Source organism: Engraulis encrasicolus, unplaced genomic scaffold, assembly GCF_034702125.1.
Source record: "Engraulis encrasicolus isolate BLACKSEA-1 unplaced genomic scaffold, IST_EnEncr_1.0 scaffold_90_np1212, whole genome shotgun sequence".
Taxonomy (NCBI): domain Eukaryota; kingdom Metazoa; phylum Chordata; class Actinopteri; order Clupeiformes; family Engraulidae; genus Engraulis; species Engraulis encrasicolus.
In genome coordinates, this window is record NW_026946258.1 from 158,600 (window position 1) to 173,441 (window position 14,842).

General features: G+C 45.6%; 1 protein-coding gene and 1 long non-coding RNA gene across 2 annotated transcripts; both read left to right on the plus strand.

Annotated features, from left to right (window-relative positions):
• Positions 1-8,352: 8,352 nt before the first annotated feature.
• Positions 8,353-10,605, plus strand: LOC134444997 (uncharacterized protein K02A2.6-like). Its single transcript, XM_063194137.1, has one exon. The coding sequence runs from the start codon at positions 8,353-8,355 to the stop codon at positions 10,603-10,605; it is 2,253 nt and encodes a 750-aa protein (XP_063050207.1).
• Positions 10,606-12,730: 2,125 nt separating this feature from the next.
• LOC134444996 (uncharacterized) lies at positions 12,731-14,162 on the plus strand. The gene is made up of 3 exons (XR_010034154.1): positions 12,731-13,067; positions 13,689-13,736; positions 13,839-14,162. It is a non-coding gene; the product is annotated as an uncharacterized LOC134444996 (long non-coding RNA).
• The last annotated feature ends 680 nt before the right edge of the window (positions 14,163-14,842 follow it).

Sequence of the window (14,842 nt, forward strand, 5' to 3'; positions counted from 1 at the left end):
AAGGCATGGAAACGTGTGAATTTGTTTCCTGTGGTTCGTCTTTGGTGGACAAAAATGAAATGGATTACTATGAAGTATCACTTTGGCGAACCATTTTGCGGACGTAGTTGGAAGGTGGAAGCTGAGAGAGGTGGGTGCGCCACTTTTGAAAACTCCTGTTTTATCGTACCTATGCTACCTAATGGAACTGTGAACCACTAGATCGACTTGTATGGATACACACACCACGGCCAAAGCGTTCAAAAGGGTTTTAATGCACGCTAGGAGCTTTAAAACAGTTCAAATACGTGCCCGACGGGCCAGAGTTTAACCGAAAACAGCGCAATTGAACAACTTTGCGCAGCACGCATGAACATTTCTCGCGGTTTTCCCGTTCATCCATTTCCCTGGGTCCACCCAAGATGGGATATGAATCCAAACTGGCCGGAATTGCCCTTTAACCCTATCCAGACCGTGCTTTATTGGCATTCCTGGGACCGGGGGGGGGGGGCTAATTTAACCCCCCCCCCCCTCATAACTTAGGAACCGAATGGCGTATGACCACCAAACTTGGAGGGGATGATCTTCAGCCAAAGATCTATGACTGACATCATTTGGTGTCGTTATTGGATATTATGACATCATTATGACGTCATTTCCTGATTTTATTGCTCAAAATGTCACCTTAATGTATTTTCCATCTAACTTGGATAATGCACATCAATTTTGGTTATTTTGTGCTTCAGACCACTTCAAATGTTCACAAGGATGTCTGAAGCTAATGAAAATGTAAAAAATATGAAAAGTGATGATGATGATACTTAGATCAGTGATTTTTGGTCAGGCGTACCTGTCAGAAAACCGTTGCCATGGCAACAACAAAAATGATAAACCTAATATTTTGGTATCACACTGTAGCCAACTTCAATTTAGGAAAAGTCACGAAGTTTTGTAGTCATAGCTTTAGTCATTCAGGAGTTATACGACATCAAAGTTGGTGCGGGCACTTTTAGCCCCCCCCGGTCTGGATAGGGTTAAAGCTGAGGGTTACAGGTTCAAATCCCACCCTTCCACTCACTATCTCACTCCCTGGCTGAGGTGCCATTGAGCAAGGAACCTAACCCCTTACTTCTCCAGTGACTGTAACCAATACCCAGTAGCAAGGCACCTAACCAAACACTGCTCCAGGGGCTGTAACCAATACCCAGTAGCAAGGCACCTAACCAAACACTGCTCCAGGGACTGAAGCCAATACCCTGTACCAAGGCACCTAACCCCACACTGCTCCAGGGGCTGTAACCAATACCCAGTAGCAAGGCACCTAACCAAACACTGCTCCAGGGGCTGTAACCAATACCCTGTACCAAGGCACCTAAGCCCACACTGTTATAGGGACTGTAAACAACACCCTGTAGCAAGGCACCTAACCCCTTACTTCTCCAGGGAGTGTAGCCCATACATTGTACCAAGAAACCTAACCCCTTACTTCTCCAGGGACTGTAGCCAATACCCTGTACCAATATGTAAATAGTAACTGTAACTCACTTTGGATTTAAAACAGTGTCAGGTAAGTTTAGGACTAATGTCATGTAATGTACTGTAAAATATTTACCAGGTAGGCAGGCTACAGATCTTTCAGCAATGCAAATAGAAATATTTTATTTGAGTATGAAGTGTTGTGTAAAATATTGCATGAACTGCAGTAAAACCACACTGTAGCTGTCTGACTACGGGTACCTTGGCTTTCCTCAATAGCAGTGGTAAACTGTGTTGGGAGTAACTACTTAATTACTTACTAAAATGCATTACTTTTTTATGTTAAGTATTGTACGCCATTACAGGGGGGGAAGCTGTAATATACACTAGTTACAACTGCAAGTAACTTAAGTTAATATGTATTACCGTAACTTGGATTTTAATGGTGTTCCATGTGGTGGGTCAGAAAGAAGCTGTTCCTGAACCTGGTGTTTAGTCTGCATGCTGCAGCAACACCTGCAGGATGGGAGGTGAAATGACTCATCAGCTTGATTTATACTGGAATCCACATTACATGTTGCAAGAGTAACTTCAGTAATGCAAAAGTATTGCAATGCCTTACATTTTAAATATAGTAATATTGTAGTGTAAACTTTAAAGGATTCGTTTGAAAAGACAGTAACATGTAATCAGTAATGCATTACAGTTTTTGAGTAACTTGCCCAACACTGGTGGTGACTAGCTCCACAGTCTGTGGTTCAAGGGCCCATGACATAGGCTACAGTACCACAGGAAAAAGCTCCCATTTCATTGAGGGGTCCCTTTCACATGCCATGGATGAATGACAACAAAACTCATGACAACTACATTGAAATCTTGTGTGTCAATGTAACGGAGGCTAACTAGCACAGAGATTGCGTGGAACGTTGGTAAAGCTCCCTCCGATAGCCTCATACAGTCTCGTGCCGTTGGGCGGAGAGACTAGTCTCTTGGCCCAGCGGTATCGTACTGTGTCTACCATTGCCGAACCGTTGTAGTTGACGAGGTCGCACATTCGATCCCCGAGGGGGGTGAACAGGTGCAAGATGACCTCCGTCACATCAATAACATTTAATACAGTAATACTGTAGGTGAATATTGCATTATAGAAAGTGCCAAAAGGACAGACTTTGGGCCAAATACATTATTGGTAGGCCTATAGGCTATTAGTCAGCTTACCATGCGCAACCAGCGAGCATTTTGGTCAAATACAAACAGCTGTCAGTGTGTAGAGGTGCTTAACTCGAATCTTTGAGGCGTCCGGATTGATTGGATCATTCCAAGGAGGGTACCCTGATTAGACGGATCACTCAGATCACTTATTTAAAATAAAACGTTTCTGCCGTTAAGTAGCTATGCGCCTCGCCTTTGTTGTTCCATTTATCAATTCACGTGGATAAATCAAAGAGTAAGACAGTTTGATCAACAAAACTCACTTTATGAATGTCACAGTTCCTAAACTCATGCTGCGAGCCGACCCACCTGGGTCTCCTCACTAAACATGCAACCACAACTCGAACAGCCTTTGGCAGCAGTGAAACGGCATGTTCCTGATTTTGCAATAAATAATGTGTTTGTATTTAAGAAGACTAAAAGTCAAATATTTGGGAGCAGAAGTCTAGTTGAGCAGGGACAGTCAGGAGGCGAGCAGCAGATGACCACTCGCTTCCGCTGCCGAGTTGCCTTGCGACTCGCACACTCGTGGCAAAAACGAAACTTAAGCGTTGATCCGATCCGTAGGGGATTCGCTGCTACCAACAACTCAGTCAGGATTCGTCTCACCGAGTCGCCGAGGGTGCCGCTGCTGAGTGACTCGGACGAGGGGAGTGACAGCAGTGGCTTTAAAGACTGTACGCTGTAACGCAGTGAGTGATAGTAGAGTCACGTCTGTAGACTATAATTTCCCTAAGAGTAGCCTACAGACTGAGATGTTAAAGCGTTGGCAGAGCACTGTTAACATTTAGGAATGTAGACCTCAACAGAGTCAGAAGCACACACACGGGGATCCGCGACTCAATTGGCCACAACAGGCTGGACGGATCTAACAGGCTCGATGAATGACGAGGCGGGAGTTGGTTCGGTTTACTCAGTGAGTGTTCGTGACTGAACAGCATACTAGGGAGATTAGAGAATGGCTGTTGTAGTCAACTAAAGAGGATATATTCCGGTTTCACAATTTCTCGCGCTGTAACTGCCATTTTGTTGACATATTAATGAAATGCCGTCTGACCCGCCTTTGGCGGATCAATGCACGACAGCCATCCGGTCTGTTCGGATGAGGTCTTGATCCGGCTCTCCAACCGGATCCTCCGGGTTTTATATCATCTCTAGTCAGTGTGTAGGCCTACAAGTCTTCAGCACGTGCCTATAAAGCTCGCCGGTGTGAAAGACCATCTGGGTTCACCGTAGGGGAGACCGGGGTAAGGTGAGCCACGGGGTAAGGTGAGCCACCCCCTTTTTCTCGAAAAAGGTGAATACATTTTAACATGTCACCACATTCTAAGGTGGTGGAAATCCTTTTCTAACACCTGTGAAAAAGTGAAGCATGTACCAAATTTGGCAAGAGAGATATTTGTGAAAATGTGTTTTTTTGCTCTTGAATTTTGCTCTATGAATTCCATGTATATTCAAAACATGGATGACTTAGAGAAAACTAAAATAGAACAATTTCTGGTCTCATCATGTATGAAATGTTACGTAATAAGCTACTATATGAGTGATATTTTCAGTCTTTTTGCACTTTTATGACAATTGTATGAGCATTTATTTACATAATTTTGGCATGGGGTAAGGTGAGCCTTTTGAGATGGGGTAAGATGAGCCGCTTATCCTAATGGGATGCATAATGGTTATATGGATACCATGTTATGATATTTCAGCATAATCAGATTATTTCTTTCATATCATACCCAGGTGAGTTGAGATTAATGACTTTATGCATGTTTCAGCCAATTCAAACAATAATATTAACTTTTTTTCTACATTGCACTCTGCATTGTTCGCCATTGTATTCAAACAAAGCTGTAAGGGCATAGTTCTGTTGCTTTAGTTGTTTTATTTCATAGATTCATTAGTTACATTTGTTATAATAAATAAAAGTTGTTTAGCTGAGATTTTTGCCTGGGCTCAATTTACCCCAAGCAGTGGCTCACCTTACCCCATACACGGGGTAAGATGAGCCACCTGAAAAAAACATTTTTAAAAGGCAATATCATTTTAACCATGACAGTTTATCAATTAGTTTTTGCTCTAATAGTATCAGGACACTTTGAAATTTGGTATGATGGAAAAACTTCAACCAAATACGCCTTCATCGCTTAGCTGTGACGAAAAATTTAAAAAGTGGCTCATCTTACCCCAGTCTACCGTATCAACTACTACTCCAGATGATAGAAGCACAGCGATTGGTCAAAATGAAAGTCTATCAATCCTTGTCTGCATGAATACGCCCTAAACTAAGAGTGACATTACTTACGACCAATCACCATTGCTTCTAACATCTGCAGTCACCACTGGCAGGGGGTGTTCACTCACGGAACTAGCTACTAGCCACAACTGGCTAACCCTAACCACGGGCCAGTGCAAAATGAATGGGTGTCAATGGAGTTTTCTACCATTATAATTTTTGTGATTTTTTATAATTTTTTGTCCTGAAATATTAATATTAAGTTCGAAGCTAGAAATTATTAGCCTAGCGAGCCAGACCCGTACAGCAAAAAGCTGTACCAGGGTCTAGGAGGGCTGGGCAGCAGTGTGGGCGGGATAAACGGTTGCTTCAGCACTCAACGCCACGCAATTGGATGGCAAACAACCAATCCCCACACACTTCTGTGTAACGTCACAGCTGTCTTGTGAAGCGGCAACTCCGAGCCGTCGTAGCAGTGAATGCGTGTGATCACCACAGCCACAAACAATTTCCTAATAAATCGTGTTTTCACTTACATAGTTCAAAAATGCCTCGTTTTCAACCACACGGCCCTTATTGATCATCCAGCGAAATGTTGAGCAATTTGGGGCTTGTTAAATGGTTATATTTGTGATTGTTGTCAACATGGCATGTTCGGTGTTAGCTAGCTAGCTGTATACCCATAACTAATACACGGCTGGATATTAGCTCTGTGTAATTGACGACAGATTGGCTAGCCGCTAGCTCGGTAGACTCTAGGTGTCATTCCCATCTATTTAGTAAGCGACTTACAGACTTTCAAAGCTCCCAAATGTCTCGTTTTTAATGACATGGATCTTATTAGTATTTGGGGCAGGCATATAATACAAGGCTGGATACCTAGCTCTGTGTTATTGGCGACAGGTTAGCTAGCCAGCGAGGGCCCCTTTGTAGGTGGAGCGGCAAATTCGAGCCGTCGTAGCAGTGAATGCATGTGATGACCACAGCCACAAACAAGTGTCCTAATAAATCGTATTTTCACTTATACAGTTCAAAAATGCCTCGTTTTCAACCACATGGCCCTCCTTGATCAACCAGCGAAATGTTGAGCCATTTGGGGCTTGTTAAATGGTTATATTAAGACTGGATACCTAGCTCTGTGTTATTGACGACAGGTTAGCCACTAGCTTGGTAGACTATGCCATTCCCATCTATTTAGTAAGCTACTCAAAGACTTTCAAAGCTCCCAAATGTCTCGTTTTTAATGGCATGTGTCTTATTAGAAATTGGGGCAGCAATTTCATTCTACACCTACAGTAGTGGTCTGATAATAGCGTGTGACTATCTGGTCCTGTAAAATGCTCAACTTAGCTTACCGAGCTAGTTTAAAACATCGAATGATCAAATGGTATTGTGTTGTGATCTATTTGTGTCCGATAAGTTCATGGTGTATTATTACATCAATCCATGTCAGACACGAAATGTTTTATCATCCAGGCTTTTTAAATTAAGTGCACTTTCGTGCTGTACGTAGCACGGACGGACACCATTCTTCTTCTTAGAAAGTTTCCTGTTGACTAACTAGCCCGGCCCCCCTCGCGATTTGATTGGCCCTGTCATCGGATAACTTTCAGCCTCGCAAAACGACCGGGGTCCGCTAGACTGCCCCCGGGAGCAAATTCAATTTGCGGTCGCTAGGGGCGTCTAGATTTCTAGGCTAAGAAATAATAAGACCCCATTTGAGTAGCGTTTCGATTATTTTGCGCCACTAGATTATTATATACTGGGTCACAAAGCTCAATTTTTATGGGGCCAAACCCATAAACATTAGCACGATGCTAGCGAGTAGGCCTACAGGTTGAAATCTTCAAACCTGCTGTAAAACTACACACCTGAACGATTTGTCAATACAGCCTATTGTTAAACAACAGTCATAGTGCTTACCAGGAATGTTTTGTTGATGATATTTGTGACTGGAAATCGCAGTAGCAATGTATTTAGCATGGGTTCCCCTTTCCATTCATTTTCCCACATGAAGGACTGGCCTACGCTCGTTACTGCAGTATGCATGCAAAGCTGACTGGCTACAATGGGAACCAATGACACTGAGCCTTCTCCCTGTTAGAGATTCTCTGCCACTGGCCAGTTGTTAAGGACCAGGATAGGCTTGGCTTGGGGTAGGCCTAAGCCTACTGTTGTGTTCTGAATAAATGTGGGATGACGTTGAAGTCTGGTCTTATGTTCAGTATGACGATAAAGAACACGCGTTGGAAGTAGCTACGGTGTTGTCCTTCATTTCTTCACCTAATTCTATAGTAGCAAGTTTAACCCTAGTATAGAACAAATTGGCGACGAGGATGGCGAGTACAGTGCCATTACCTGCGTTATTTTTGCCCTGCGCTGGACAACCTACAATTCCGTTCGAGATGTGGGCGAAAATGTTCCAGAACTACCTGCTAGCTATTCACGCGGAGGGGGACCAGTGGCCAGATACGAGGCTACGAGCACTCCTGCTACATTGCCTGGGGACGGAAGGACAGCGTGTGTTTTATACACTTGCAGATGCCGGTACAACCTACGAATCGGCGATGACAGCGCTGGGTACACACTTCAACCCTGCAACTAACATGGTGGTGGAGCGTCACAAGTTCAGACAGCGAAGCCAGAAGCCACACGAGTCCATGGCGGAATACGTTGCAGCCCTGCGCGAGCTTGCGACTACATGCGGTTTTGGAGGTAACATGGATGAAATGATTCGTGACCAGATCATTGAGCATGCAAGCTGTTCAAAAGTTAGGGAAAGACTTTTAGTGCAAAGCGATGCAACGTTGAATTTGGAGAAAACCCTGAAAATTGCAAATCAAGTGGAATCTGCAATCGGTTATGCACGAACGCTGGGTGCAGAACCTCGTGCACCTGTGCAAGCGGTGGCGGCGAAACCCCGCCATTTCAAGAACAAAGGGGGTAACCACGCCGGCGCTGCTAAAGCTACACCGAGCCAGGATCGACGATGCTGTTTCAGATGTGGATCGTCAGCACACATCGCAAATGCTCCGGATTGCCCTGCACTGAAAATCACCTGCCGTAAATGCAACAAAATTGGACATTTCGCGAAAGTGTGTAAGTCCTCTGATAAACCTGCAAAGAAAGTTAGTGTAGTGACTGTACTGGGGATTGATTCACCTCATGCTGCTGAGAAAATTACATGTGCAGTGACTGTAAATGCAAAGTCACACAGCCATCCAGTTGAATTAGTGGTGGATACGGGCGCTGCTGTGTCCATTATTACCGAATCCTTCTACAGGCAGCATTTTAGCGACGTGCCGCTGACTGAACCTGCCGTTAAATTAGTCTCCTACACCAAGTCAGACATCCCAGTGCTAGGCTGCTTATCAGCTACAGTGCAGCATGATTCGACTACAGCGCCAGCTAAGCTATACGTGGCGAAACAGACAGGTACCGCTGTCTTAGGGATGGACTTGTTCAGGGCACTTAAACTGTCAATCGTGGACAATGCCGTGCAATCACCTGCTGCTGCTCCGGTGACTGAGGTCACACAAGGCACGAGCATGACACTGGGCTTAGCCAAGAACTTTGTACACCAAGTGAAGGTGAAGGAGGGCAACGAAGCCGTCCGACCCAAGCAGCAAAAGCTGAGGAGACTTCCACTTTCCGTGAGACAGGCGGTCTCCGCGGAACTCGAGCGACTGCTGCAGCTGGACGTGATCGAGAGGATCGACGCTTCCCCATGGGTCTCCCCCATCGTAGTCACGCTACGGAAAAACGGTGCGGTGAGACTGTGTGTGGATCTACGTGAGCCGAACAAGTCAATTGTGATGGACAGTTTCCCTTTGCCTCACATGGACGATATATTCTCAAACATGAGTGGGGCAACAGTGTTTTCCACCATTGATTTGGCAAACGCCTACCATCAAGTCCTCTTGGCTGAGGAGAGCCGAGACCTTACTGCATTCATAACTCACGAGGGACTGTTCAGATTCAAACGAGTGCCTTACGGACTCTGCTCAGCCCCAAGCGCATTCTGCAAAATGATGTCAATACTGCTGAAAGGGCTCGAGGGGGTGCAGTACTTCCTAGACGACGTCATCGTCTACGGCAAAAGCAAGGAGGAACACGACCGTAACCTCCAAAAGGTGCTCGCTGCGATCAGAGAGGCTGGCCTACAGCTCAACGACGAAAAATGCCAATTCAACAAATCCAGCCTGCGGTTCCTTGGGCACACCATCTCCGCCCAGGGCCTGCAGCCACTGTCCGAGCATGTCAGAGCCATCACGGAGGCTCCGGCACCAACGGATGCAACTACACTACGCTCATTCCTGGGGCTCACAGCGTGGTACCAAAAGTTCGTCTACAACTACGCCTCGCTTGTGGAGCCCATGCGCGCTTGCTTGCGCGAGGACACTTTTCGTTGGACTGAGGCAGCACAGGAAAGTTTCCAGGCGGTCAAGGGGTGCATAGTCAACAGTTCAGCACTCGCCGTGTTCGACCCGAGCTTGCCAACGTATGTGTCCCCGGACGCATCGGACTACGGCTTGGGAGCGGTGCTGACCCAACTTCACCCGGACGGGACCGAACGCACCGTGGCATGTGCGTCACGTACCCTTTCCTCTGCTGAGCGCAAGTACTCCATCGTGGAAAAAGAGGCACTGGCCTGCGTGTGGTCAGTGGAAAAGTGGAGATCTTTCCTGTGGGGCACGAGATTCACGCTCCGCACAGACCACCAGGCGCTGACTACCCTGCTTGCAACCAAGGGCCTGGGCCGTGCAGGAATGCGCATTGCCCGTTGGTCTGCGAGACTGCTGTGCTTCACGTACGACATGGAATACCGCCCTGGCTCACAAAATCAGCCGGCAGACTGCTTTTCCCGTCTTCCTCTGCCAGCTGAGGAGGACACTGAATCAGTGACAGAGCCAGAGCTCGTTGCTCTGTTGGACACAGAGCTGAAAGCGCTCTCAATAGACCAGTTCACCGAGGCATGCGAGGCTTGCCCCGAATTGACAGCTCTCCGAGAGCAGATACACCGGGGCTGGCCGAAGAACCAAAAATCTCTGCCAAACGAACTGATACCATACTTCTCAGAGAGAGATGAACTTTCTGTGCAGGACATGATCATTTACCGGGGCCCTCACCGCCGCGTTGTGCCAGTGGCGTTGAGAGAACAGCTGCTGGGCCTAGCACACGAGACACACCAGGGCATCGTGCGCACAAAGCAGATGTTGCGGGACTTGTACTGGTGGCCCGGGATGGATGCGCGTGTGCAGGACAGCACGCGCAACTGCGAAGCTTGTCGGCTGAATGACAAAAGTGCTAAAACTCATGTTGCTCCTCTTCAGCCGGTGGCGCTGCCTGATGCCCCATGGCAGAAACTGGGCATCGATATCGTTGGGCCGTTCGAGTCTGCGACCTGGGACTGCCGCTACGCAGTCACTCTTGTGGATTACTTCACAAAATGGCCGGAGGTCGCTTTCACTTCTACAATCACCACTGCGTCAATCACCTCCTTTCTATCTGCAGTCTTTGGCCGATTCGGAAACCCTACCGAATTGGTGAGCGATAACGGAACGCAGTTTACATCCAACGAGTTTGCCGAGTACCTTGCCGTGAGGGACATCAAACACCGCAAAGTATCCCTCTACTACCCTCAAGCGAACGGCGCCGTGGAGCGCTGGAACCGCGTTCTGAAAGAAACACTGCCGAACAGCTGAGAAGGCCCTGGAAGCCGTTCGTACAAGAATTCCTGCTCGCTTACCGTGCGACTCCTCATGGCACTACAGGCGTGTCACCCTACGAACTCATGTTCAACCGACCGATGCGCACCAAAGTCAACATTGGCCCTGCGCGCAAAAGTCAGACACCGCCGGAGGACCAACTTCGCAGCCGGGTGGCCGCGAAACAAGCCGCATCCAAAGCCTACACAGACAAGAAAAGGGGTGCACGAGTGCCGAGGATCAAGGAGGGGAGTCTAGTGCGGGTGAGGAAACCTTTTCATGTGAAAAAAGGACTGTCAAAGTTTCACACTCCTACACGCGTCATGCGTAAAGCTGGTTCGAGTGCTTTTGTGCTCGAGGACGGGCGCACTTGGAACGCAGCTCACCTTTCCCTGGTTCCGGAGGAGGACTCAGACAGGGAGACTGACACAGCATCAGAGACTTCCCCTGCACCTGTGTCTGAGCCTGCCCCGAAAGCTGAGACACCCCAACAACCGGCTGGTGGTGGGGTCGTGGAGAGACCAGTCGTGGAGAGACCAGTCGTGGACAGACCGGTAAGAGCGAGAAAGGAGCCTGCTTGGCTTCAGGTGTATGAACATTAAATTGAAAAAAGTGTAAACAATGGACTGATTGTTGCTTTAATGGACTGTTTCTGAATGTTGCTTTAAGGGACTGTTTCTGAATGTTGCTTTGATGGACTGTTTCACAGTTGAAAAAAAAATGGACTGATTACATTGAAAGAAAGGAAAAAAAAAGATTAATGGACTGTTTACCTTTTGGAAAAGTATTACTAGTGTGGAAAAAAAAATACTTTGTTGTTAATTGATTAACTGATGTGATTCTGTGACTACTTAAAACTAATACTGCTAAGGTTGCTTGGTTAAAAATGTTATCTTGCATTTGCTGTTTGAATACTTACCTGATATGAGGTTGGATCGCTTATGAATCAGTTGACATGTTTATTAATTACTTAAGATACATTTTCTCGAAGATGGGTATGCTTCTTAAGAGAGGGGAAATATGTTGTGTTCAGACGTACTATAACTTCTGTTCTTGCTTTACAGGTATGTTTCTTAAGAGGGGGGAAATATGTTGTGTTCTGTCTTTACATTCATTTACATTAATGCATACTTACCCCACGCCACTAGGAGGCGTACCTGACATAATGTAATGTACATCTGTACATGGGCATATAAATGTGGGATGACGTTGAAGTCGGGTCTGATGTTCAGTATGACGATAAAGAACACGCGTTGGAAGTAGCTACGGTTTTGTCCTTCATTTCTTCACCTAATTCTATAGTAGCAAGTTCAATCCTAGTATAGAACACCAACTAAAATCGATTGTGGTGGCTCATCGAATATAGTCCATGGGCCGTAACAAAAGTTGGTATCACCTGGGGTGGCAAAGTCTATCAATGTTTTTTGTAATCCTCCATGCCTGAGGGACATTATTTGGTATGATAGCCCTCTGGAAGTGGTAGCTTTCTTATATTTTTTACTCACTTTTATAATGACACCCAGTGCATTTCGCAATACATGCCTATATATGGATGTAGGCGTATGCAAGTGTCTGTGATGATGGGATATATTTTCATTGATGTTACATCACATGTAGACACCTTGGGGATTTTGAAAATATACAGTTTTGATGGATAATGTGCTTTCCTATGAATTATATAGGTCAAAATATATCAGTCATACACTTTTTCAGCAATATAATGCAAGGTTAGATTGATGCAGAAGCCTGTTAACCTGATTCACATCATCTGGCTGCGTTCGGCTACGTCACGCGGGGGCGTTCCCATGCCTCACTACCCCATCTGAATAGCAGTGAGACCGCTGGAGTTGGAAAATGTGTACAGCCAATCATGAATCGCGGGTGGGATTTTGAATGGATGGGCGGAGTTATGGGCGGATGTGATGTAAAGCATTAGCGACAGCAGTGTAGTCTTCACTTCACAACAAACATGGCAGCGCGCTGTAGTACTAGTACTCAGTGCGCTGAAATGGATTCGGCTATTTCCACGGTATTGTCTTGTATTAAGGCGTTTGTTGGCGGCGAGGATGTGTTTGCGTTTCTTCCGACCGGATTTGGCAAAAGTTTGAGCTGGCTCCACTGGTCGCCCCAGATGGTTCTATCACTCCCAGACGTTCTATCCCACCCGATTATATTTCACGTGCTAAAGCAATGGGGAAAGTGCAGGATCCAATCTTTATTGTGGTGTTCCCCCTGGCTGCGTTAATGGAGGACCAAGTCAGAGAGGCTGGAAATCTAACGGGTCTAACGGCAATGGAACTGGGAGGAAGACATCCTTCAGGGACGTTGCCAGGCCAGCCGGTCTTCGGTAGCCCCGAGTCGTGGCTGAAGGACAAATGACTGACCATGCTATCCTCAGACCTCTACCAGAAGAATCTACTGGGCATCGTTGTCGATGAGGTTCACGTCACCTACAAATGGTAAGTTTAAGCATCTACTGTTGATGAACCTGATGCATTTTTTCCATTTATGAAGCACAGGCATGTGCATTGCGTTTGGTTGTGAGTTCACATTCTGGCCTTCTAGGTTTATCGTAGTTTACTTGTAGACTAATCTTAACTTGGACATGTATCGTCACAGTCTTGGTCATAACATTGTATTATGTCTCTGTTAGTTTCGTCATGTTTTCCCCCTGTGATGTTCAAAAAACTCCGTTAACTCTGCTGTACACATTGTCCGTGTAAATATTACATCCTTGTAAAATCAATGGTGTTGGTTCTCCCCTCCCCCAACTGTGCCCGATGCATACTGTAGTGTACAGACATTTGCTTTGCGTTTGTTTGTGACTGTGAGTTGACATTCTGGTCTTGAAAGATGACTTGGCAAACGTGTGAAATGGTTGATATCGTTTGCTGCCGTCTTTCATTGTATTTCGTGGTGTGTGAAACTGACATTCAAAGGGTTTCACTATGCTACCCAGTAGAATGGGTTGACCAGTTTGTGTGAGCTGCTTATGTTACACAGACTCATAACACGTTACAAATTTGCCCATGTTCAATATCTGCTGTATTGTATAAACTGAGCTCTTCTCTGACCACCAGGAATGAAAGGCCTTCCTGCTCAGTTGGGAGAACGTCACAGCAAAGAAGGTGAGTCACTCTTGTAAATAAGTAGGCCTGCACCGATTGTCATTAGGAGGAAAAGTGTGGTTGTCTAGTATACCTGTTAACATCATGCACCATGTCTTTCAGACATGCCTGTCATGGCTTAAATGGCATCTGCAGTCACAGAAGATGGGACACAGAGAGCTGCTACATATGGAGAGAGTGCCATTCAACAGTGAGCCCACCCAACAGGACAGTTTGCACTAGGTTGGATCACAGCTTATTGAAGAAACATGAGAAGAGCATTAGTCCCTATATCTTTGATCTAACATATAATAGTACATAACCAACAACCTTCCTGTTTTCAAAGTGTTGCATGTGCAGGGAATCCCAGGTTATGTTGATTAAAAGGATGAGTATTTTGACAGTGAAACACCACAGCGTAGTAGCTGGCAGTGCTTTGCCGCAACCTCGTACATGCGGTTGTACAAATGTGTATGAATGACTGACTGTTTTTGCATAGAAGAACTGTAAATAAAATAACACATTTGAAAACTGTTGCCATGTTTTTTTCTTTGAGCAGCAATGATTAAAAAAATGTAAAGAAGAAGTATTGTAGACTGTTTAGTGTTGAGCACAGTTTAATTTACTTCAAGTGACACAACATACCTTAACCTTTTTTATATGCATTCACAGAAAGGCAACAGAATCTTATGGGGAAAAAAGTTGCACTGGGTTATTTTATATACACTACTTACATACACAAATTATTTACATACATTATTACAGTACATGCATTTACTCCACCAATTTTATATTAGTCTTGGCGCTCTTTCAATTTAGCTTTTATCCTGCGCCACAGGTTACTGCTTTTTCGATTTATCAGAATGTCATGACTAGATGGGGGGGGGTGAAAACAACTCAGCCTCTCTGAAAATATCCTCTGTGTGACTAGCAACATAATGTGCTCCAGTGTGCATTTGTCTGTCTGTTCACCATGATTTTCTGCAGGAGTCCAATAGACATGCTGGTCCAATCTGCTGTTTGTTTCAGTGAGACCGGGACAACTATGTTCTAAAAATGACTTCAGATTGATGACTTCAAGTTGTTAAGGTGCTGTGGGCTAAGCGATGCGAAAGAGTGAAATTTAC